At 41.6% G+C, this 23,058-nt stretch overlaps 1 protein-coding gene across 5 annotated transcripts; it reads left to right on the top strand.

The window, feature by feature from the left end:
* Positions 1 to 741: 741 nt before the first annotated feature.
* Positions 742 to 17,519, top strand: fbxl4 (F-box and leucine-rich repeat protein 4). Of its 5 annotated transcripts, none has more exons than XM_085366178.1 (9): positions 742 to 794; positions 3,258 to 3,888; positions 5,645 to 5,978; positions 7,132 to 7,376; positions 7,625 to 7,838; positions 9,632 to 9,703; positions 12,223 to 12,347; positions 12,734 to 12,921; positions 13,648 to 17,519. In XM_085366178.1, the coding sequence occupies exons 2-9, from the start codon at positions 3,392 to 3,394 to the stop codon at positions 13,809 to 13,811; spliced, it is 1,839 nt and encodes a 612-aa protein (XP_085222304.1). In that variant the 5' UTR covers positions 742 to 794; positions 3,258 to 3,391; the 3' UTR covers positions 13,812 to 17,519. The 5 variants fall into 5 exon arrangements, with proteins under 5 accessions (XP_085222304.1, XP_085222302.1, XP_085222306.1 ...); XM_085366176.1 differs by lacking the exon at positions 742 to 794 and adding an exon at positions 806 to 892; XM_085366180.1 differs by lacking the exon at positions 742 to 794 and adding an exon at positions 903 to 1,114.
* Positions 17,520 to 23,058: the final 5,539 nt, after the last annotated feature.

Here is a 23,058-nt window from a genome sequence, read left to right as displayed (position 1 = left end):
TTTGTTTACATGACTGGTTCTCCTTTGGTGTGTGTTTTATTTAAAAAAAAAAAATCTTTTTCAGTTGTTTTAATTTTTTTTATCTCCAAGGTTTAATAAGCTGAAGAATTATTTTCACCATTGCTGACCGAACTCTACCTTTTATTTTTGGGTGTGTGTATATAGTGTACATCTATGTTGTTTGTGAATGGCCTTGAAACAGAATGAAATCTTATTATACTCCTCCATTCTTTTAATGGTATGTTTTAATACACATTACGCTGGATTATCTATAAATGTATTAAAAACCATGAAACTGGGGTGAATGTTTTGAGTGTCTGTTTTAAACCAAAGAACTACTTTTCCCATAATCCTTTGCTTTAAAAGAAGCCGACCGGATGTTGATAATTTGTTGTACATTTAAAGTGTGACATTTAAAGTTCATACGTAACTTCTATTTTTTTTAGGTTTCCGCGTCCTGTTTAATCACACGTTTTGACAAAAACAGTCAAAATTGGCCATGTTTCGCATTTGTTCACGACATTTGAACACAGTCAATTATTTAGTGCCGCACTGGTGCAATGATAAAGAGAAAAAAGCAGCAGTCTTCCAAATTGCATTACTTTCCCCCTGGAGCCTCGCCCCAGTGCATCGTGTTTTGTAGAAATAACTCGTGTAGTGGTAGTAATAATACTGATACTTCTCTAATACTTAAAACACACAAAGATGAAGGGTTACCCAGATTATGTCGCTGACTGTGCTGTGCGCTCTCTGAGTTAATGCATTGGCCGACTGTTACTTGAAGGCAACACAAGGTAAACGTCAAGAATGTTTGATTGTTGAAATCTTTGTGAACGGCTATGGAAGGAAGAGAGTTTTTCCTCGTCAGTGGATTCATTGATCTACGTTCACTGTAAATTTTGTCCTCTTTGATCGCTCGGTTTTTGCACAGCAACCATTACGGAAGCTAACAGTTCATGTTTTGACAGCTCAGCCTGTGTCTGCTAGCTAGCTGCCTACCTAACACTAACTATTTATCGTTAGCTAACACTGACAGCACTAGCTGTGGGAGACTGCTCAGTTTATTGAACAAGGACTTGGGAAAAGACAGTTTCTTCCTGGCAGCTGGCTTAAAGTACGCTTACGTATGTCAGAATTCGTTTACCTAATGTAATGTCGAAATGCCTTCAAAGGTAGCAAGGTTGGAGGGCTAGTTTAGCTAGCTTCAAATGCACAATGAAATATCAAAGGTTACATTGGCAAGACAGAAAACGCTACACTTCCTTTTCTCTTCCCGTACAGTATTAATAAGGCCACATTATTGTCAGAACTGTAGTATTTTTTTACAGTATTATTAGTATTTCATGTGTACAGTTAAAGCTAATATTTTAGTTTTATCAAAACGTGGTTGTTGTCTAAACATCACTGGCTTTAATGTAATTGTTTTTTAATGTTAAAGGCGGTTAATATAGGGTTGGTGGGGACTCGTGTCCTGTTATTGCTTGTAGGGCTACTTGTTTGTTTACACATAAGCACAGGATGTCCCTGGCAAACGTGTACTGCTCACTGCAGCCTACAGCTGGGTCAATCTGTGATACTGAAAACCTGTGAGGCAGGAGTGTCAGGCACCAGACCCAGAAGTTTCTGGTATCATGTAGCCACTCTTGATTTGCGGCTACCAGGCACCATTAAGTACCAGGATGTCTTGAAACCTGAATATTGTAGTCAGTGCTAGCGATTTCTGATGGTGTCAAGCGTTAACATGGATTTAACCTCTACAGTTTGCATTTTGGTTTGATAAATGTCTTGCCGTGTTTCATTTAACCACAAACTACCGCATGTAGTTATGAAGAAATGCCACACGCAAGCAGCGGTACAAGGCTATACCTTTCGAAGATTGGCAGCTGCAGAAGTGCTTGGTTTGTTTGCAGAATAAGTATTCATTAAATAAGCAAGTCTTCTTCTCAGAAAGTGTCAAAGTGGTTAAAATAGTGAAGAAATCGCTAGAAATTAGATCCAGCTTCTTGCTGTAATTTGTCAATGTGTAAAAATGAATCATTTGTCTACAAGAAAGCATCAAAATGTAAAAGTAAGTATACATGTATAGTCATGGTAAGAAGAAGCTGCCTGTCTTTTAATTAACGTAATTTTTTATATCAGCACAAATTGCAAAACATGGTTCTTAGTAAGTCTTACCTTTTAAACAAATATAACCTCAGATAACCAACAACATTTTACATATTGCACAACATCATTATTTGTTTAACAAATGAAAAAGCAGAAGCTCTGGGAGGTTACTGGTACGGACAAGCCAGGTATGTGTTAACACAATGCTAGAGAGGAAATACATCAGCAGTGAGCTTGGAGAAACAACTGTTGCTGTCCATCAATCTGGGAAGGGTTAAAAGACCATTTCCAAACAATTTGAAGTCTATCATTCTAAGTGGGGGAAAAAAAGTGCAAAAACATTGAAGACCGTTGCCAATTTTCCCTGGAGTGTATCTCCCAGCAGATGCATCCCAAGGTCAGACTGTGCTTGATGGTACAATTGGAAGAAGTATGGCTTGTTTAGAAGGATTTCAGGAGAAAATCTCTTCTTTCTAAAAAAAAAAAACAACACATGGCAGCTCAGCTTAGATTTGCAAAGTTACATCTGAACAAAGCACAAGACTTCTAGAACAGTGTCCTTTAAACAGACGAGCTAATATGGAGATATTTGCCAGTAATGCATGGCGGTGGATGGGTGATGATTAGGGCTCTAAAAGCTGCTGAAACCAGGCATGTGCTTAGTCTTTCACACACTGCTTCTGTATTTTTGGCTTAATTTTTGTTAAATGAGTAGGGATGCGTCATATGTCATGTGATGTTGTTCTCCTGACCTTGCATTTATCTGATTTTAAGACCTGCTACAGGGTGGATGATTTTATCTTTTGTCCTGTTATGTAAAAACCTTATGTTGAAAGCAGGTCTTTTTTTATGACAACCCCAAAGAAATGTATTGAATGTATTGATTATTTATTAGTATAATCATGCACAACATAAAGTAGCGCTTTCTCCACATGGAACGTTTTTTTGTTTTGTTTTGGTTTTACAATCCTTCAATTTATATTCAGCCAAAAATGTATTTTTGCTTCTTGCTATTTTCATTTAAATTTAGGATTCAGATATCCAAAATGATCAAGTTTATATCGGGACCAAGCAGAAATTGGTCCCTCTGTGGTGTCTTAGACCTGCTGTCTTGCTCTTCTCACTCTTGTTTGTCTCTGCCTAACCCACAGGTCATGCATGCAGCCAGCCTTCTAGCCTGCGCTTTGTTCATCCCCAGCGCTTGAGATAATGTTCTACCCGTAGGTGGAGGGTTATCCTCCTACTCCGTTTCTCCCCACTGCCCCCATCAGTCCCAGAGTTCCCTATGTTAACCCTGTTGAGCATGTTTTACTATATCTGTCTGCGGCGGCGCTCCAGGAGTGGAACTCGAGGCGAGGCTCTGACCAGTCGACGGGCTGTGGAATCTGGCCAGAGAGCGGTACTGCCAGTCAGTGTGGAGGTGGAGCAGTACGCCAAAGAGGTTTTGGACTTCAGCTCCCACTATGGCAGTGAGAATAGCATGTCTTACACCATGTGGAACCTGGCAGGGGTGCCTAACGTCTACCCCAGCTCAGGGGACTTCACCCAGACAGCTGTATTCAGAACTTATGGGACGTGGTGGGAACAGTGTGCCAGTGCTCCGCTGCCTTTTCGTCGCACTCCTAAAGGCTTCTACAGTAAGGATTACATTGAGCTAGGCTTTGAGGAGCCCGTCTACCCGACAGCAGTGGAGGTGTTTGAGACCTATTACCCTGGAGCCATCGTCCAGATCCTGGCCTGCTCTCATAATCCTTTCACCCAGAATCCGCCTACTGATGTCAGGTAACAATAGTTCCTCCACACTATGCCATTTCTAAAACTTTACAATACCAGTAAATTGCACAGTTTTCGATTACATAACAAGGCTTCAGTGTTTGGATAAAATCCAGTTGGCATTTCATGGAGTAAAGTACTGCTTGGCCAGAATTTCCACCAGAAAACTACCAGAAACCTGGCAGAGGATGCAATGGGATTAGCTTATTACAATTCTTTATCACGAAGATTAGATGATTAGATGATTTCTTCAACAATCTACCTGCTATAGCACTAACTGCTAATTGTCAAGGGAGTCACACTGCACAGTGGAGCTGCATATATGCAGAGACTGAGCTTTTTTTAATTTCTTAGTTCCGACTTGAAGACGCAGTATTATGTATAGGAGAGCACTGAATCATATTTAGCCATGTTTGCATGCAGATAAATGATTTAGGCTACCTTGATTAGAAAAAACTAAACTGATAAAATTGTATAAAGTCTTAAGATTTGCCTGGATCTTTATTCACTTTTTACAGCTTTAGCTTGGTGTTTACTGCCTCGTGTTAGGTGTTGCCTTATGTTGCCTTGGTCCTGCTCTTGGTGCAGTGTCTCAGTTCATTACTGTCCGAAACAAGTCATAGAATCCCCTCCCCCACAAGCCTGCTTTCCTCTGATTGGCTGCCCCTTTCATTGAAAACATTTTTTTAAAAAACGTGTAGAGCAAAGATTACTAAATGGGGTACATTGTCATTGACACCATAGAGAGCAGAGTATCAGCTTTTACTCTGAAGCCTCAACCTCTGGCTTGTAAGGATTATTTGTATGTCCACTGAGACACACAGGGAGCCAGCAAAAAAAGAAGTGAGACAGAAGTCAGGGTATACAATTCTGATGGAATATGGATGTGGTCAGCTGCTAAAAGCCATTCAAAGTAGTCCCACTATTTAAGAGTGCATGATCAGGAGGACAAAGGAGGAGAGGGGAACAACTAAGCTGTAGTGCCTCTTCACCTCACTGTACAATACCTTGTGCAATACTTTTTGTAAATAGTCAATGGTGCAATAGACCTCAATACTTGAAATGTGCAATTCACTTGTATTTCTATTTTTATTCCTATTTATTCTATTTATCCCCTTTGTATATTTTATTTATATTTGTCTCTGTATTTCCCAGAGGAACCCACCCGAGGGATTAATAAAGTTCTATCTTATCTTATCTTATCAACACTGGAGTTTTGGACCTGATACAGATTTTTAGAGAGTGTAAAGTTTTGATATCACTATATCATTAGTCTTTAGAATACTATAAATGCCTGATTTGTATGTTTGATTTATATTGAAAACAGACAATGATGGGGTTGTTATTTAGTAACTTTCCAATGTGTTTCACAACCTGTGAACATGTGTTGCATAAAGTACTGATAGTACTGCAAACAACAGAGGGAAAACTGCTCTGCTTGCTAAGCTATGTAAAAACATAATTTACAAGTTACACCGCACAGCTTTAAAAATTTTTTTTACTGTAATAAAGACAGTTTTCATATGGGGGCATATCCGACAACATATATGGGCAAATCCGTCTGTCTCTGCTTATTAGAAATATGTTAAGATAAAGAGGCAAACACTGTTGTGCACAATGCCACACACAGGCTTAAGAACATTGTTAGGACTGTATTTTCCTGCTGCTTTCAACGAGTACCTAGAGTAGTGCAAAGTAGTCTTAATAGCATTATATAGGTTAAAGAATGTTATTTTTATATTTGCACATGTTTTGTGTTGTCCAGGTGGGAGGTGTTGTGGTCTGGTGAGCCCACCAAGGTGCTGACTCCACAGGCTCGCCAGTTTTCCCCTAAAATAAAGCATATCGGCTTCCCAACCAACCTGTTGCGTCTAGAGGTGAACAGCTCTTTGCTGGACTATTACACCGAACTGGATGCTGTTATCCTGCGTGGGGTAAAAGAGAGGCCTATGCTGGCTCTCTATAAAATGCCCATCATCGACATCAGTGACCTGAGCGACAGCGAAGAGGAGCTGTCTGATGTGGGAGGTCCTTTCAGGCAAGGAGATGGCAAGCACCAGAGGACAGGAAATGGCTACTTTGACAAACTGCCATATGAGGTGATTACAGTCCTTAATAACAAATCAGAAGGCTTGCGTCATCCAAGCCTGGGTTGAAAGTTTAGATACGCACAATGAAATAAAACTGCATTTTTAAATTTTATTTTTCAGATGTGATCTTGTTTGCTTAGTGGTACAGACAGGAGTATTTTCGATCAGTACCTCTTTAATAAATATTAGGTTTAACCATTCCCTATCACACTCTTCCTATTTTGACAAGCACAGAGATCCAACCTGACTCCTCAGCTGCCGCCCTCATTACTTCTACAATTACTGCCTGAAAGTTGCAATATCTAAAATTTCTTTTTTGAAGATGTTCCAGTCGCATGCACTAGTCTTACATATAGGTTGAAGGTGCTGCAGTCATTTCTCTGCACACAAAACATTTGCAACGCTGATTATTTGAAGTGTTTTAAAGCTTTCCTTATGCACATCAAGTTTTTTCCTTATTATATGTGCTCAGCATGTGTGCACACGTGCACTTTTTTGTTGTTGTTGTAAAAAATAAAAAAAACGTGTCACACACGAACACTGCGGGTTGAACCATTCTGGCACTTTCTTGATCTCGCACTCACAGACAGTCATTTTCATGCCATACAGATGTATCATGTTGTCTGAGGCGAGCTTCAAAACACCAGCAGTACTCTTGATAGTTGTTCTCTTATCTCCTATCCAAACCACTGCCATTAACAGCAGTCTTCACAACCGCTGTGTGTTTGTTTCAGAAACACAATATAGCTATTATCTGTCAGCTGATACCAGCTTGAACACAGTGTATTGTTAATCCACTGTGACACACACACGCACAACCATTCTTTCTCTTTGAGAGACACACGAATGCGGTGCAAAACAAGCCGGCTCACCGCTGATCCTGCTATCGGTGCTGTGTCTCCCAGATAACCACTATTTAGATCTGCCTGACAGAGGGGACGCAATTAACATTCTCCACTCTACACTGAACTATTTTCTCTTCTCTGCTAGGTTCCACTATTCTTTAATGTTCTCTATTATGTGTTATTTTCTGCTTATGTTTTCTTACAAGACCAAACATGTCTTGTCTCTCACCCTCCTCGTATCTTACCATTTCTCCTCTCCTCTCCTCTCCTCTCCTCGTCTCCTATCTTAACCCCTCTCCCCCGACTCCCGTCCACAGCTCATCCAGCTGATACTGAGCCACCTGACCCTGCCAGACCTCTGCCGTCTGGCCCAGAGCTGTAAGCTGCTGCACCAGCACTGCTGTGACCCGCTACAGTACACCCAGCTGAGTCTGCAGCCTTACTGGGCCCGGCTGAGTGACGCCTCCCTGGGACACCTGCAGAGCCGCTGCACCCTCCTCCAGAGGCTCAACCTGTCCTGGACCGGCAACCGTGGAGCCCTTACCCTGACGGGCTTCAGCAGGTCAGACTATCAGCGGGCCACGAATGGCAGCAAACAGGGAAATGACCTTGGAAAGTAGCAATAGAAGTAAAAGCACTTTTTCAAGGAGGAGCATACTGAAACAAAGAAAATCAGTTTACACATTCTTCTGTAACTGATTGAAAAATAAATTAAGAAGAGGATGAAGGACTACTGGGGAATTGATGGCTTTTTTGTTCGTTTTTGTTTTTGGCCTCTTGTCACTCATTTCTCTCAATCTCCCGCCTTAGTTTCATGAAGGCCTGTGGTCCCAGCCTGGTCTGCCTGGAAATGTCATGCTGCCACTTCCTGAACGAAGCCTGTCTCGAGGTCATCTCCCAGACTTGTCCTGGACTCCAGGAGCTCAACCTGTCCTCCTGTGATCGTCTCCCCCCACAGGCCTTCACGCACATCTCAAAACTTACACGCCTCCGCAGGCTGGTGCTTTACCGAACAAAGATAGAGGTATGCGCTGCAAACAGTGTCTCTGCGAAACTAATCAGAGTGATTCGCGTGGACTTCGATCTGTCTTGTTTAAATATAGAGCAGGTCAAATTGTTGTTTGGTTAATGATATATCCGATACCCTGGCTGTTTATAATTTGCAGACTGCTCCTTTTTCTAAATGTATAAAATGTTTTATTCACCATTGATGCTGAGCTGTTATAAAAAAATTACAAAAAGATTTTTAAAAAATGAATTATCTTTCGTATTTTGAATATATAGAATGTCAGAGATTTTCAAGAGGTAGATTCCACACGGTGGAAAGGTCAGAGAATTTAGTCACTTTTCCTGATATTCAAGCAACAGAATTTGATCAATTGTATCTAATAAAGCAGAAAATGCCTTTTGGGTTTGCATCAGAAAGGGCGTCTGGCAAATCAAACATGAGGAGCTGCCCACTGTGCCGACCCCTTGAGATAAAAGAGCAGCCAGAGGCAGCTTTTATCTTCTTAAAGGGGACCTGCTCATCGCCAACTCTGTACTTTTATTCTTGGACTGTATTAGAGTAGTTTTGCATGATTCACAGTTCAAACGAATCCTTTATCTTACACTAAGCCTTGGTGCAAACCGATTTAGCTCATGTCATAACCTCTTTCATTGCTAGGCCACATGAACTGTTACCAACAGCCTCCACTGGCCTCCTCCCCCCTTTCAGAAACTCAGGTTTTACAGCATTAACATACTGATGACTTATGACTTTTCTGTGATAGGGGATCTGTAAGCAATTAAAACCACATTTTCCTCATTTATAAAGTCTGAGGTCCACCTGTGTAACTGAACTAATATAAAAAAAAAAGATCATCATTTTGTTTTAAAGATGTTTTAATCTTATTTTTTTCGTGTTTAGTTAATCATCTGATGACCTCCTTTGTTTCACTTGAAACATGCATATAGTATAGGTTTGAACAAAACTTCCCAAAAATGTGCATTTAATGTAAAAACTAATGATTTCTCCTTAAGAAAGATTTAAGATGAACTGAGTAAACTCTGATTCTACAGGGTGTTGAATATACATTGCATGTATTCAAGCTCAGGCATGTCTGATGTGTAATATCACTGTGCCTTGTTTTGGTGGTGCACCTCAGCGTTTCTCTAGTGTTTGTCATGTTTCAGAGTGACGTTGTGGGCAACAGACAGTGTAGAGTTTCTGCGGTGGAGCCAGGCAGCGTGCTGCAGGTTGTTTACACCCGGACAGACAGAGCGAGCCGTGTGTCTGTTTGAGGCCCTGACATCTCAGCTGTCATTACCTTGTCACTGCTCTAATTAAATGGCTAGCTTACGGGAGAGAGGCACTTATAAAAATGCCTTACACCGAGTCGAGCACACGCGCGCACACGCAGACAAGAGGCTTTCACTTTCATGTCTGACACATTCTCCTACCGCTGAGGTGCATGTGTTGGCAGTTGCAGCACTGAATTCTGATATCTCCATATACTAGTTGTAGTGCTGCTCGAGAGGCCTCCGTTTTCACTTTTTTCACTCCACAAGGAGGTGGAAAAATTGTTTCCTGTGCTTTATTAAAAACCTTTTAATCCTGAAAGTGCTGGGTGTGCCAGGTAACAGACAGGAAGTTACTTAAACGGGAACTTTAGGTGACATGACTGGATTTGTTACCGCTACTATTCTTTTAAATTATCTTATATATAGATTTACACTCAGGTAAGATGCTACCGGTGTTTTAAATCTCTTTTGCTTCTTCTACCTACCTGGTTTTCACCTGTGCACCTCTGTCTCCGTCTCTCCTTTCCTCCACAGCAAACAGCCATCTTAAGCATTCTGACTTTCTGCATAGAGCTAAGACACCTCAACCTGGGGAGCTGTGTGAGGGTGAGAATGTGCACACATATGAAGTTTCAAAGAAAGCTACAATCTTAACTATTACCTTTCATTTTGGAAGCTTGTCTAAAAGATGCCAGATAGGAAGATGAAAGAGAGCCCTGTGATCCCTGGCAAATGGCTTAGTCACACTGGAGTAAAAGTAGGACAGCAATCTTATCGTAACTGGGAAAAATCTGTGCTTATATAATTGAATTTAATGTTTTTTTGCATTAAAAACTGATTACAAGTAGTTGCAGTACCCACTTGTGCGATCGCACAGGTTGTCTGATGGAAGGCATCCTGTCTGCAAACAATGGTGGCCTGATTCAAACTCACTGGAATCACTCTGATTAGTGAAGGTTTCAAGTAAATGATGTTTAATTTATGAACACAAACAGTTTGAAAATGCAGTCAGCGTGTGAGCCAGTCAGCTGGTGGCCAATTGTGTGCGTTCTGGTTATATTCCTACATAAAGTCAAGGTTTGCTAAGCACCTACAGTATATCACATTGCAGTTAAATCGCTGTCCTGAAGCAGCAAGGTCTCTATTTTTGGAGGAATTGCTTCTGTTGAATTTCTGAGGTTCTCGCTCGACTCTGTAAGTAGTTAATATTGATTTCTGAGTATGTACACTGCAACACATTTGCAATTGTTGACAGTTTGTCACAAGTTAATCACTGTATTAACACAAAATGATTGCATGTAATTGCCAACTTGACCCAGTTCAGTAGTAAGCTGACAGCACAGCTGACAGACTGATAGGCAAATCACTCTTATCACCATCTTGCCACGCCAAAGTCTCTTTGAAGATGGCAACTGACTGGGAGTGGTCAAGACCTGGTCCCTGTCTGTGACAGGATTGCAAGGTCATTGCACAAGGTCACAATCATTTTGGTCATACCTCAACCACCGTTTTTCTTAGTGTGACTGTTGCATAATGCTGTAGTCACACAGGCCTAGACACCATTTGGCCACCATTTAGGATACTCTAGTGGCTAGTGATAAATATGTATACCCTGACTGGTTAGTGAGTGATTACTGGAGGTTTCTGGCTGTTGCCAAGTGAATTCAGATGCAAAGAGGGTGCTGACCATGCACTCTTTGCGATTGCTCACCTTAGTGTTTGCATGGAAGACACCCATTTGCAAACGCTAATCATAGAACGCTAATGAGATCTGGAAAAACGTGCGTCTTAAGACCAAAACCAAGTTTCACTACTGCTCCATGTTTAGACAGCAGTGACATTAAGCTTCTTCCGTGCAAACTACAGTCAACCATGGCAACTTGCTGGGGGCCAAAGAAGTTTTCAGTGCAGCACCGTGTACCTCTTTAGTACCAATTTCACCCAGTGACAGCAAATGCCAACAACCACTTGAAAACCAGTCTGGGAATACACATTTTTCACTAACAGCCGGTGGTTGGCATGGGGTCACTGGCTAATCTTTGTGCAGTCTGTGCTAAGATAAGATAATTGGTTGGTAGTTGTAGACTTCTGTGAGAGCGGTGTCATTCTCCTGTTACTCCTTTAATGATGGCTCATTGAATATGAGGGGAATGGTATACAGCAACTGTTGTGGACAGATATGTATGATGATATTAAAGTACAATACATTTTATTATTAACATCTTTTAGAATTATTAATGAGGCATTTTAATAAATGTTTAGTGTATCATGATGATAATGATGGGGCATCTGTGTGTGTTTAACTCCCTAAAAAAAGTTGAATGACTTTGATGGAAATATTGATATAATACATGAGAAAATCCTCTTGTGGTCTTTCTCAAGACATAACTGTCATCATCAGAAATAAAGTTATGCAACATTTGGCAAGAGAAATGCATAAAGGCAGCGACTCTCTCTGCCAGAGTTTAAATATCCATCACTGCTAACTCTGAGAAATGTTCTTGCTGTCATTTTTGTAGCTGAGTTATCTGCTCGGGCTGTTTTTAGTTGTTAAATTGCATTTCTTTGCTTTCATCTTTGGATGAAACAATGAAATATGGCCAGCATTACCTGACACCAAAGAACAATAACAGCCTCGCAAACATAAATCAGTTCCTGAAAGACTATTTTGTTTTTGTTTTTTACGGTGAAAGTATTCCGCGTTAGTGCTTTGTTCTTTTGCTCTCTCGAGGAAGCGAGGTTACGAGCCACAAGCCGGGTGATGCCGCTTATCAGCTTTTTATTATCGCAGCATTTCAAAAGTTTGTTCAGAATATATTAGATAGACTATTGACTGACTCATCCTGACAGCATCATCTTCCTTTACGTTATCCTAAAGGCACATTTTTAAAAGCCTGGGACTGTGACAGTGTTGTAGATGAGCACAGATCACAGCACCTCTGCCCGTACATCGCTCACACCGACGTGTACAAATCATAACATCTGAATCGACTGCAGCATACGACGAGGGTGGTTTTGCACATTAAAGCGGGTCTGAATCGTCCAAATGTCCCTCTGGGAACTTGCTTGTGAGCTGCAAATGCTGCATATTGTATAGAGAGTAAATGCTCCTGTCTCACTTACAGATCGAAGACTATGATGTTGTAGCCAGTATGCTGGCCACTCGCTGTCGCTCGCTGTGCTCTCTGGACCTGTGGCGTTGCAGAAACCTGACCGATCGAGGCCTGACTGAGCTCGTCTCAGGGTGCAGGTAGTCACTTGAAGCTACTGTTGTTTATAACACCTGCGGACTCCAGGCATGTGCAAAATAACCATTCATAACAGCTTCTTTTTTTTTTTTTTAAGTGCAAATTTTGCCCCAAAATAAGATTTCAGGAAGCTCCTCCCCCCTCTCTGCTCCTGCCACCATCTTTTTGCTTGGTGGGGAGTTTTCATAGCTTTCAGTTCAGGATTCTTCTCATATAACATCTTTGGTTGTAAAATTGTCCAGGACCTGAAATGGTGTTAGTTTCCTCTGCGATTGCTTTGTTTTTGTTAAAACACTTACACATTAGAGACACTGCATGGTTTCTCTGTGAATATCCAAATTTGTCCTTGCGTCACCCCAGTTTACTTGTTGGCTCTGTTGTTGCTCAGGATGTTGGAGGAACTGGACCTGGGCTGGTGTCCCACGCTGCAGAGCAGTACGGGATGTTTCCAACACCTCGCCCGCAGCCTTCCACGCCTGCGCAAGCTCTTCCTCACTGCCAACCGCACCGTCTGCGACTCAGACATAGAGGAGCTGGCAGCCAGCTGCCCCTGTCTGAGGCATCTCGACATTCTGGGTAAGATCTCCCTCACACATATGTGGAAACAAACGTTTGCCTTATTAATCATTTGTTAATGAGTGTCAAGTTCGTGGTTATTCGGTCATGACTTATGTTTCATCACGTTGGTGTATAAAGCTCCCCATCAGAGCAGCATAGCCACAACTTAACTTTTTATAAGAGACTTTGTCAGTTGGGCAACTGCATTTTTGATTTAGCTCATCGTTCACTTATCATATTCACAGCAGGCCCATTCCCAGTGTAGCATTTGAGGGGTGAAAAAAACCTTCAAGTTAACCTCGAACACAAACTCAAATAATCAGCTTAATATTGCTATACAGTAGTGCTCAGTAAGCAAAGTTACAGCAGCACACCATAGCAGTAACACTCTAGTTCCAGTTGCATAAGTTGGTGTTTTTGACAGCACAGTAGCTTCAGTGTTAGTCAGGCTATGCTGATGTGTCAGTTCTTTAGTTATTTCAGATGTGCTTCAGTGGTTGACTCGCTGGAAGGTGTGCAAATGATTTTGGTCTGGACTCTATGATCTGTGTGAACAGGCAGAGAGGAACTTTACTTCATTTACAAAGAAAATACACACGCAGTTTCCTTTTTAAGAAGTAGCCAGACATAAAAATATCATTGTTTTTATTTCACAGCTCTGTGTTTTGTTTTATTTTTTATGCGTTTTTTGTGAAGTGTTTTTCACCTTCTGCGTGTCCCTGTTGTGATACGTCTGCCGGACAGGTACACGGTCAGTGAGCGCCGCCTCACTGAAGAAACTCCTCCAGTCGTGTCCTCAGCTTGTCCTCCTGGACGTCTCCTTCTGCTCACAGATAGACATGCGCATCGTCCAGGAGCTCTCTGGCCTCTTCCCCAATGTGGCCATCAAGAAAAGCTTCACTCAGTGACCCCAGCATTGGCTCATTTCCCACTACTGAGATGTAGCAAGTGGAGGGAGGTACTGGTCAGCACATACTGCCCCAGAGTGATTCAGAGGCAGGTCAGATGCAGGAGGAGATTGCAGACCTGCCTCTGCTTGTATCACGGACGAGATCTTCTTTTAGCGGTCAGTATAAAAAGCGGTGGGACTGGGTGAGGAGGATTTTACTGGCTTTACTGATTTAGTGAACCTAAATGACTACAGATTTGTAGGAGCAGGATTATACAACATAAGACACTTGTATTTTTGGGTGGGGGTTTTGTTTGTTTGTTTTTTAAATCAGGGTTGTTGCAGTGAAGCTGCCACATGTTCCCACAATATGAATCAGCACTTACAGTATGTATTGCCAGATAACAAACGGCAAGGAAATATGCCTTACCACTAGAAATCACACATGAAAAAAGCAACATTTGAGAGAAAACTTCTTTTAAGCATCTTTTTAGGAAAACAAATGGAACACAAAGCATTCTTACCTGTTACTGGACTTCACATAATAATATTAGCTACATATCAGGGCCTTGGTCAGTGCCTTGTTTGATTGTGGAATATGAACAGGCTGGTTTGTACATGAAGGTCTTTCCGGTGGTGTTTATCACCATTCACTCACTTTCATTGAATCATAGTGGATGGTGTTGTGTTCAAAGGGGCTTTAAAGGTGAAAACAGCTGCACTAGATGCAATGCACTGTGGTTAGTGTTATTCTTTTATTTTTTTACTTTAATGAGACTATCACAAGTTAATATGTGTTGCTACAAACTGCAGGATCATCATTAAATGTCCATGCACTAGAGATTTAGCAATGGCATGTTTCCATCAATGGGGAAAAAAATTGTTTTCATTTCCACATGCTCTAAAATTGCAGGAGTACAGAAAACACCTAAAGGCATCAAATTCAAAAGATATGCACACTGACTCTTTTGAAATAAAAGCGCAGAGAAGTAATGAAGATCTTATTTAAGATGACATGAAACAAATCTAAAAATCTTTTCCTCTCCAACTCTCAGTTAGGCGCTTTTGGTCCAGCAGTTAATATTTTTACTAGGATAATATGAAAGAATTTCCAACTGTATTACCTGGGCAGCTGTTAATGTGTCACCACATATCAGACACTTCAGATGAATGTAGTAATATTCTATATTAAGTCCGAGTGTTAACAAGTAAGAAATACAGGGGTAGTTATTAACTAGAGGCCTTTGTTGGAATACTGTAGAGAAAGTCATCTGCAGCTGAAGCAGTTGAATGTGTTTGGCTGTATACAGTACATCAGACAATTCAGTGGACTAAATGAAATAGAAAGTGTTAATAATCGGGGTGCTTGCTAATTGGTTTTGTTCAGACCTCATAGGTTGTGTAAACATTTCAGCGTAGGCAAATTGGGGCCTTTAGGCTAAAGTTTTGTTTCCCCAAGTTTGAAAGTCACTGGCTCCTCCGCCGAGGTGAGAGCTCAGGTGGGGGAGTGTTTTCAGTGCTGTTTTTCTGTCAGCAAGTTTACACAAGCTGAGTTTCATGAAACTTGGAGAGCTGGGCCCAGGCATTAAAATTAGCTGCAAATGCAGAACACCTTCTTTGAAAGTGCAAGACAGGCCCTCTGCAGTGTCATAATGTTAGTGCTGTTTCTGTTGTCGTTCCTGTTGAGTTCTGTCACTGCTGTCTGACTGCAGCCGACTACATAACCCACTCCGATCAAATTCCACCGCTGAGAAGGAGTGCTGTAAATTAAGCCGAGGACGTAATGTTAACGTGTAACGAGTGTAAGTACGATATGTGACCTCAGTATTTGTCCTCAAACTCAGGGGCTATATATAATCTCATGTTCATTAAATGTCACTTTTTTTAAAAACATGTTTTACTCCAGAAACCAGCACAAAGGACATCTTTACAGAAAGTAACACCAGACTTGAGTTAGCTTTAAGGTTACCGGGCTTTGGTGTTGCTCACAACAAACACACACGTGACACAAATCGTCAGTTTGCACTGGCGTAACAGAGACGTTAATCAGAGCTTATTGAGTGTTGAATGTTGCAGTAATTGTATGAAAAATGTACTGCTGCTGATTATTTATTTTTTGTAATATATGAAGCCAAGGCTGCAGTGTGGGAGAAGTGCTTGAAGAGCATTTTTGTGTTTGAAACAAACTTGAATTTTTAGTTGAAGCACATGCTACTAGTCAATATTTGTGCCTTATGCTCCTGTTTGAATGTTGTGTCCAAGTGGTTTAGATTGTGGTGAAGTGCTTCGCTTTTTTTTTTTTTTTCTTTTTTTTTTAATGCCCTTCAACCAAAGTAATAACACATTAATCTGGTCGTCATCAGTCTCACACCTATATTTGACCAGTTTCTGTGCCATATACCTTATATCAGCCATGTTAATTATTGCAAAATATAGAGCTATATATGCAAAAAATGGTTTATTTATATTTCCCTCGGCAATGAAAATGTTATTTATACTCATTATTGGTGGATGTTTAAATGGTAATATACAATTTGGGGAACTGTTTCTTGGGTTTTTTGGTATTTTGCCTAGCTTAGCACTAAGACTGAAAGTATGCCTTTACCCTAGCCTAACATGAAGTGGAAATGTGTTTTTAGCCTGGCTCAGCATAAAGACTGAAAACATGCCTTTAGTCTGACTTAGCAGTAAGAGTGAATGCACGTCTTTGCCTTAGTTTAGTTTACCTTAGTTTGTGCAATGCTAGTCCACTAAACCTCAAATCACGCGGGCCTACAGACCAATCAGCAACCTGCCCCCCGGTAACCCAAAATACTCCAGAAACGTAAAAAAGACTGAAATTCAGATTTGCTCAGTGATCGATGTTAGAGAATGTACATATTTTCCCATCTGCCAGTTGTTTAAGCTTTAAGAAATAAATATGGCAGCGACATTTGCGTTCTGCAGCTACAGTCATTACCTTTCTAAACACCTTAAAAATGACTTCCTACTCTGTTCCTGCTTCCAGTCTCTGTGCTGAGCTAGGCTAAACCCAGAGCGGTCCTGGCTGCGCAGAAGTCAATCACATATCGATCTTCCAGTCTTGTTATTGGTGTGGGTATGGTTAAATTGCTGCATAAGAGTGGGAAATTAATACTTGGTTTATTTCCAGTTTTGTTATAAACAGGTGTGGTAACAGTATGGCACACCAGGCCTTTCACTAATGCATCAGTTTTGCCCAGCCCACCCAAATTTTTAATACATTTTGATGTTGTTTTTTTTTTAAATTGTTATTTATCCAGGTAAAGCTCTCATTTCGAAGACCTGCTATCATGTAATTATGTAATTATGTCAGTAATAACTACTGCACCACAATAAAAACACTGTCACTGTTATACTTTGTACAGCAACTATCTGCAACAGCATTAATTTGCAAAGGCAAAACTATTTAAAAAGTGAGCACCACTCTCAGATCATCACTGTTTGACCAGTGATGCAGTTTGGTGTATTTTTCTGAGGTGGCCCTATGCTTCTTTTTTTCTTCCTCTAATGAATATGCAGTCTCTCTTCTCCCACTCTGGATATGTGATCAACCTTTGTGCCATGAACTGGGAGGACCTGCAGCGGCGCTCCCTCCGCTGCAGCGTGAAAGCCACTGTTGTGTAAAGAGATTGTGTGTCTCTGTCGCGATGAAATGCGGTGCTTCAATTTCACCAGGTTTTAAATAAACCGAAGGCTGATGACTGAGTGTGTGTGACTCATTTTTGATCCTGTAGGAGCAGAGATGTAAGCAGTCTGACTGTAGAACAAAGTGGCTGCGAAGGCATTAACTCGCTCATATTCTATTTTCTCTTATTCTTCAGCTTCATTGAACAGCACGCCACTGCCGCCGAAACAAATGGAAATTGCTCCGCTGTATCATGTTGGGGCTTCTTAAGAAGAGAGTCGTCTAAGTGTGATTTGGGGTTGGAGGCGTGGGGGGGGGAGTAGGCTCGTCTACTGAATCCACAACAACTAGCAGAGCCATTAGTCAGGATGAGTGACTGGATAGTCGTTGCGGAATGATCCTTTTTGCCTTAACCCTCTGCCATTTTACAGTCTATTAATACCACAGGGAGAAGTGACATTAGCTTGTCTTCTTAACTGCCTTTTAATGAATTGTTTATGCCTAGTTTAATGATGTATATTGTGGCCCTGTAATGTGCCCTAATGACGGAGAACGAGGCGGCCTCGGCTGAAGTATTAATTTGGACTGCCTCCCCAATGATTATTCCTCAGCCACTAACGTCGCCGCGCGTGCTTGCGCGCGAGCGTGGATGCAAACGTGATTCATGGAGGCTTTCCGCTCTGCACTACAGCTTGATTTCTTGCTGTCACGCTCCTCTACGAGCCTGATATATCCAGGGGGGGTTCCACAGCAATTAGTTCAGCTTTTTATTTGTCTTTCAAGTGCCTACAGACATAGCTTGACGAATCTGCAAGGGGAATATATGGATGGAAATATTGTTCCTGAATAATAAATCCAGCGTTTAAAAAGTAAATGGGAGGGGGGTAGGGAGTGGTGTCACAAGGTCTCTCCGTTCCTTTTTCTTCCCCCCCCCCCCCTTATCTCCAGATGGTGTGAGTGACACAAGAGCATACCTGGACAAAGCTGACAGCAGAAACAGTCTTCTCTGTGGTCTACCTCCTCTGAGCCCTCCTCAGGCTGGGATTCGACAGGCCTCAGACCTGCCTGAGGGAGACCTCACCGTGATACCCATCATTATGTGGCTTGGTGCTGCTTCTCTAGTTTCCCTCCTTGGACTCTAATAATGAAGACATCCCTGGCAGTCCTCACCGTTGTGTCTGAAGCTTATTACTTTTGTTATGTTTTTAAGGATATTGAATGTCAGCACTCAGTTTCTTAAATCTATTCCAAGCACTAAACTCAACAGGGTGGTGTTTTGAAGCTACAGGGGTACACTGTTTCTTTAGCCGTCTGTGCATCCACGAGGATAACTGTTTTTATTTGTACATGTTGCCAAACTGTGATACCTCGCCCTAATTATTGTAAACAAAGTGCCACCACACAGTGACTCTTCAGAGATCCGATCTGATGCTGGCTGAAGAGATGCGGTGCTTGTTTCTCAAAATGAACTCACTCTATCCTGTTACATCAAGTCCCTCTTTTTTTTTTTTTTTTTTTGGTCTCCTTTCAGAAAATTGATTTTCTAGGACTTAAAAAAAAAAAATCTGGCCTCTCATTGCAGGCTATGGCCTCAGTGTTGGACGTGAGTTACAAGGAGAGCCTTTCCTTGCTGAGATTGTTTCCTTTGAAGAATTTTTAGGAGCCTGAAGTGTTTTTTTTCCCTTCTTATCCCTCTAATCATAGTGTGACCCGTCAGCATTATCTCGGGTCTCCTCGTTCGAAATGAACAACACAGTTTTTCTTGTTTTGAACCAAACAGCCATCCTGCAGATTTCACACCAACTTTGACCTGGTGGCACAGATGATTAGAAATGTATTAAAGTGACATCTACATTATTAAACAGAGGGTTGCCTGCAAATGCTGGCCTTAGTCACGGCTTTTTTTTTTTTTTGTTTTCCTCTCAATAAACAGAGAAAGAAGTCAAAGTGTGTGTGAATTTAGAGAGTAGACAGTTTAGTCTTACTCTTTCAATATTTTCAGCTTTGAACTACAACTGTAATCCACTTTAATTTTAGACTTTTCCTGTGTGAGTATCTGTCTTTATTAAATAAAATAATAATATAATATCCATCCATCCATTCGCTTCCGCTTATCCTTTTCAGGGTCACGGGGAGCGCTGGAGCCTATCCCAGCTGTCATAGGGCGAGAGGCGGGGTACATCCTGGACAGGTCGCCAGTCTGTCGCAGGGCTAACACACAGGGACAGACAACCATTCGCGCTCATATTCACTCCCGCATTCACACCTATGGGCAATTTGGATTAACCAATTAACCTATCCCCACAAACTGCATGTTCTCCCCGTGTTTGCGTGGGTTCCCTCCGGGTACTCCGGCTTCCTCCCACCGTCCAAAGACATGCAGTTTGTGGGGATAGGTTACAATATAATATAATATAATATAATATAAATGTCTAAATACTACCAGTGGCTGGACTAAAAGACAGCGCAGAGGCACTAATTGTGGCAGCAGAGGAACAAGCTTTAAGTAAAAGATCCAAGGCCAGCCAGTAACGTTTACTTTGGTCCTCTGGAGGTAGTTCTGCAGGAGCGATGTATGTCTTGGCTCATTGTCAAGACATCCATCGAGAACCAGTTTTGCTGCTGCCTGCATGAGGTTTTCTTTTTCAAAATCTTCACATATGCTTCTTCATGGTTCCTTCCACCTTGATGAGATTCCCAGTTCCAGGTGTATTGAAGCATCCCTACAGCATAACACTCCCACCACCATGTTTCACTGTGAGCAATGTTCTTTGAATTGTATGTCTTTTCCTTCTGTCTCCAAACATAATCAGCGTGTCTGTGTCCAGGGAGCTCTAGTTTCATCTCATCTGACCAAAGGACACAGTTCCAGTAAGCATAATCTTTCTCCAGGTTGTCCTTGGCGTACTTCAGTCTGGCTTGAATGTGTCTTCTTTCTCTTGTCCACGTCACAGTCCACTTATATGCAGAATTCTAGTGATAGTCTTCTTTACGTCAACAGTCCTGACTTTGCTAAGTAATTCATTCATGTCTTGGCAGTTGTTCTGGGTTCTTCAGACACATCTCTCACTAGTTTGCTTTACAGAGTCTTTGAAGTTTTTTCGCTTCCTGTTTCTGCCAGGCTTGTTCTGTACTGTGTGGCTCTCTTTGAATTCCTTGATGATACATCTCAGTCCAGTTCTTGACACTTGGCGGCTTTGTGATAACTTTGTATATCCATCTCCCGCTTTGTGAGCATCCACAATTCTTTTTCTCAAGTCTAAACAGATGTCTTTTGTATTTGGCATGATGTTTTCTCCACTGAAGTTTTTATATTGTGTGTAAATTGGAAGATAACCCTCAGTTTTAAATTGCTTTTACTGCATAGAGCAATACAGAGGTGAAGCACATCATTGCACAGCAGTGGTTTGTGCTATGGCTCAGTAAAAAGGGGACTAATAATATTGACCCTGGTCATTTTTGGTTTTTTGGAAATAATTCTGTGATTATACAAATATAATGGCACTGTTAAAAAATTTTTATGTGGCCAATGATACATTTACAGCCGATATAAAAGCTTTATTTGTCCACCTAAAGCTTCCTGTTCTTACACCGGGCCTTCACAGCGTGGGTCTGGCACAGGATGTGTGCGATGGCCGTGCTGAAGGATGAGCATGTTTCACAAACAGGCCGAGCAATTATAGCCCGAATAATTATGCGCTGAAGGGGAGACACGACTCGCCCCGTTGATCAGCAAAGTTCATGTGAAGTTATAATTAAACAATAACTCGTTTACAAATGAACGCACACGCGCGTTTGTGTGCTTAAGTGTGCAAAGTGTAATTAGCTGCGATGCATCTGAGTGAAACCGAAACAACAACAATGTCAAATGGTGGAATTATGTTCAGCTCGTGAGCTTGTATCACTGTTATCTGTGTGTGTTTCTGTGTGTGCGTGGAGGAGGTGTGAGTAAAGAGAGACTGACAGATAAGTGAGCGATTGTTGGGCTGATTGGTCCTCACAGGACTCAGAGATGGACCCTGATGTTTGATGCTTCGTACAAACGCATTAAGTGAAGATCACTGTGGAGGGGATGGATGGCTAAAACCTTCGTGTTCAAAATCAATTAGACCCCTGAAATTCACACTGAAACATTGCGTAGTTACACACACAGTGTTAAACTAGATTTCTGTGATCTGAGTGAGATTGTGTATCACTTTTTTGATATGTATCCACATTTGTCGAATCACACTTACACCTAACAGCCCCCCTGTTAGCAAGTTAGTAAAACCACTAATTGCACATGCTCATCTAGTGGCAGGGCTGAGCGTGCTGAGTCAGCGATGCTCCTTAAATCTCACACTGCCCACCGCTGGAGACACTGGTTCTGTCACTAGAAGAGAACAAAACCCTCCAATGCTGTCGAGGTAAGTTTACATACAGACGAGGCTTATCTAATGGAGGTGAGACATGACAACCTGACTCATACTTGTGTAAAAGAGTCTTTCACAATCAGCTTGTAGTTTTAACGCGGAGGGCCCACAGTGAGCACGAATCTGGGCAGGGATGTGGAGCTTGGTGGAGGCTTGAAGAATCACTTGCACTTTGGTCAACCCCACACAGAGACTGGCCAGCTGTGAATGGCAAAGATATAACCAGTGGAAAACTGCTCCACTGCACTTTTATTTAGATTGAATTGTAATTATGAATTGTAGTTGGACAAACTCCCTCCTTTCATGGGGACGCTAACATTAAAGCCTGATTTTATGGAATTAATAAACTGTAACATCTTTTCAACTTTTAACATTTCTGCACATTGAATTTTTCCCATTTTTGTTTTGTTTTTATGAATGAAAAGTAATGTCCTCCATCTGGTCGGACAGTTAAAGGGATGAACAATGAACCTGACTTTCATCTGTCAGCTTAGTGAAATCTTTTTTTTATTTTTTTTATTTTTTTTTTACCTTGCATTAATTGGCATAAGAATATGAACTTAAAAAAATACCCCAACAGTATCCCAACATAATATCCCCAAAGAACAGAGAAGCCTTCTATTCCACGTTTCTGTCGTGAAAGGAAAACTTGACCCGACCTCCTCCCGAGGCTCCTGCTGGTATCGCAAGATGGCGCTAGAGCATCGACCATGTGTCCCCCCCACCCCAACCCTCCCGCTTCTCTTCCTCTGCTCGGTTCAGTCAGCGCCACAGCATCAGCACAGCAGCTTTCCCTCCTTGCCTGTGAGCCTAATGGGAAATTTCAAGTCACCTAAATAAAAAGGAAGGTGTAATTAACGCGACGCGCTATTAATTGCATCTGCTAGAGAGCGGATGAAGGGCGCGAGGGCGCACTTTTTTCCTTTTTTAAAATGTTATTTATTTTATTTATTTATTTTTATTACAGAGCTTCACAAAAGTCTACTTCAGAGATCAGAGAGTTGCAGAGGGGGCTTTAAATGCCGGGGTCATTTCATACCAGGCGTCCAAATGGCAGGTCAAACGGTGAGTGGGGGTGGTGATGATGGTGTTTCTTCCCACATCAAAACAACGCGTGAAGACGCGCTTTCTGGCAAGCTGGTATTACATCATCATCGTCTGTATAGGTTAAGTTAAGCACATTAGCGTTGATTAGAATGACACCCACC

This window comes from Diplotaxodon limnothrissa, linkage group LG11 (assembly GCF_057381915.1).
Source record: "Diplotaxodon limnothrissa isolate DT_005_m linkage group LG11, D_limnothrissa_male_GT1.1, whole genome shotgun sequence".
Lineage (NCBI taxonomy): Eukaryota > Metazoa > Chordata > Actinopteri > Cichliformes > Cichlidae > Diplotaxodon > Diplotaxodon limnothrissa.
Note: the sequence above shows the minus strand (reverse complement) of the source record. Positions and strands in the feature narration are given on the sequence as shown.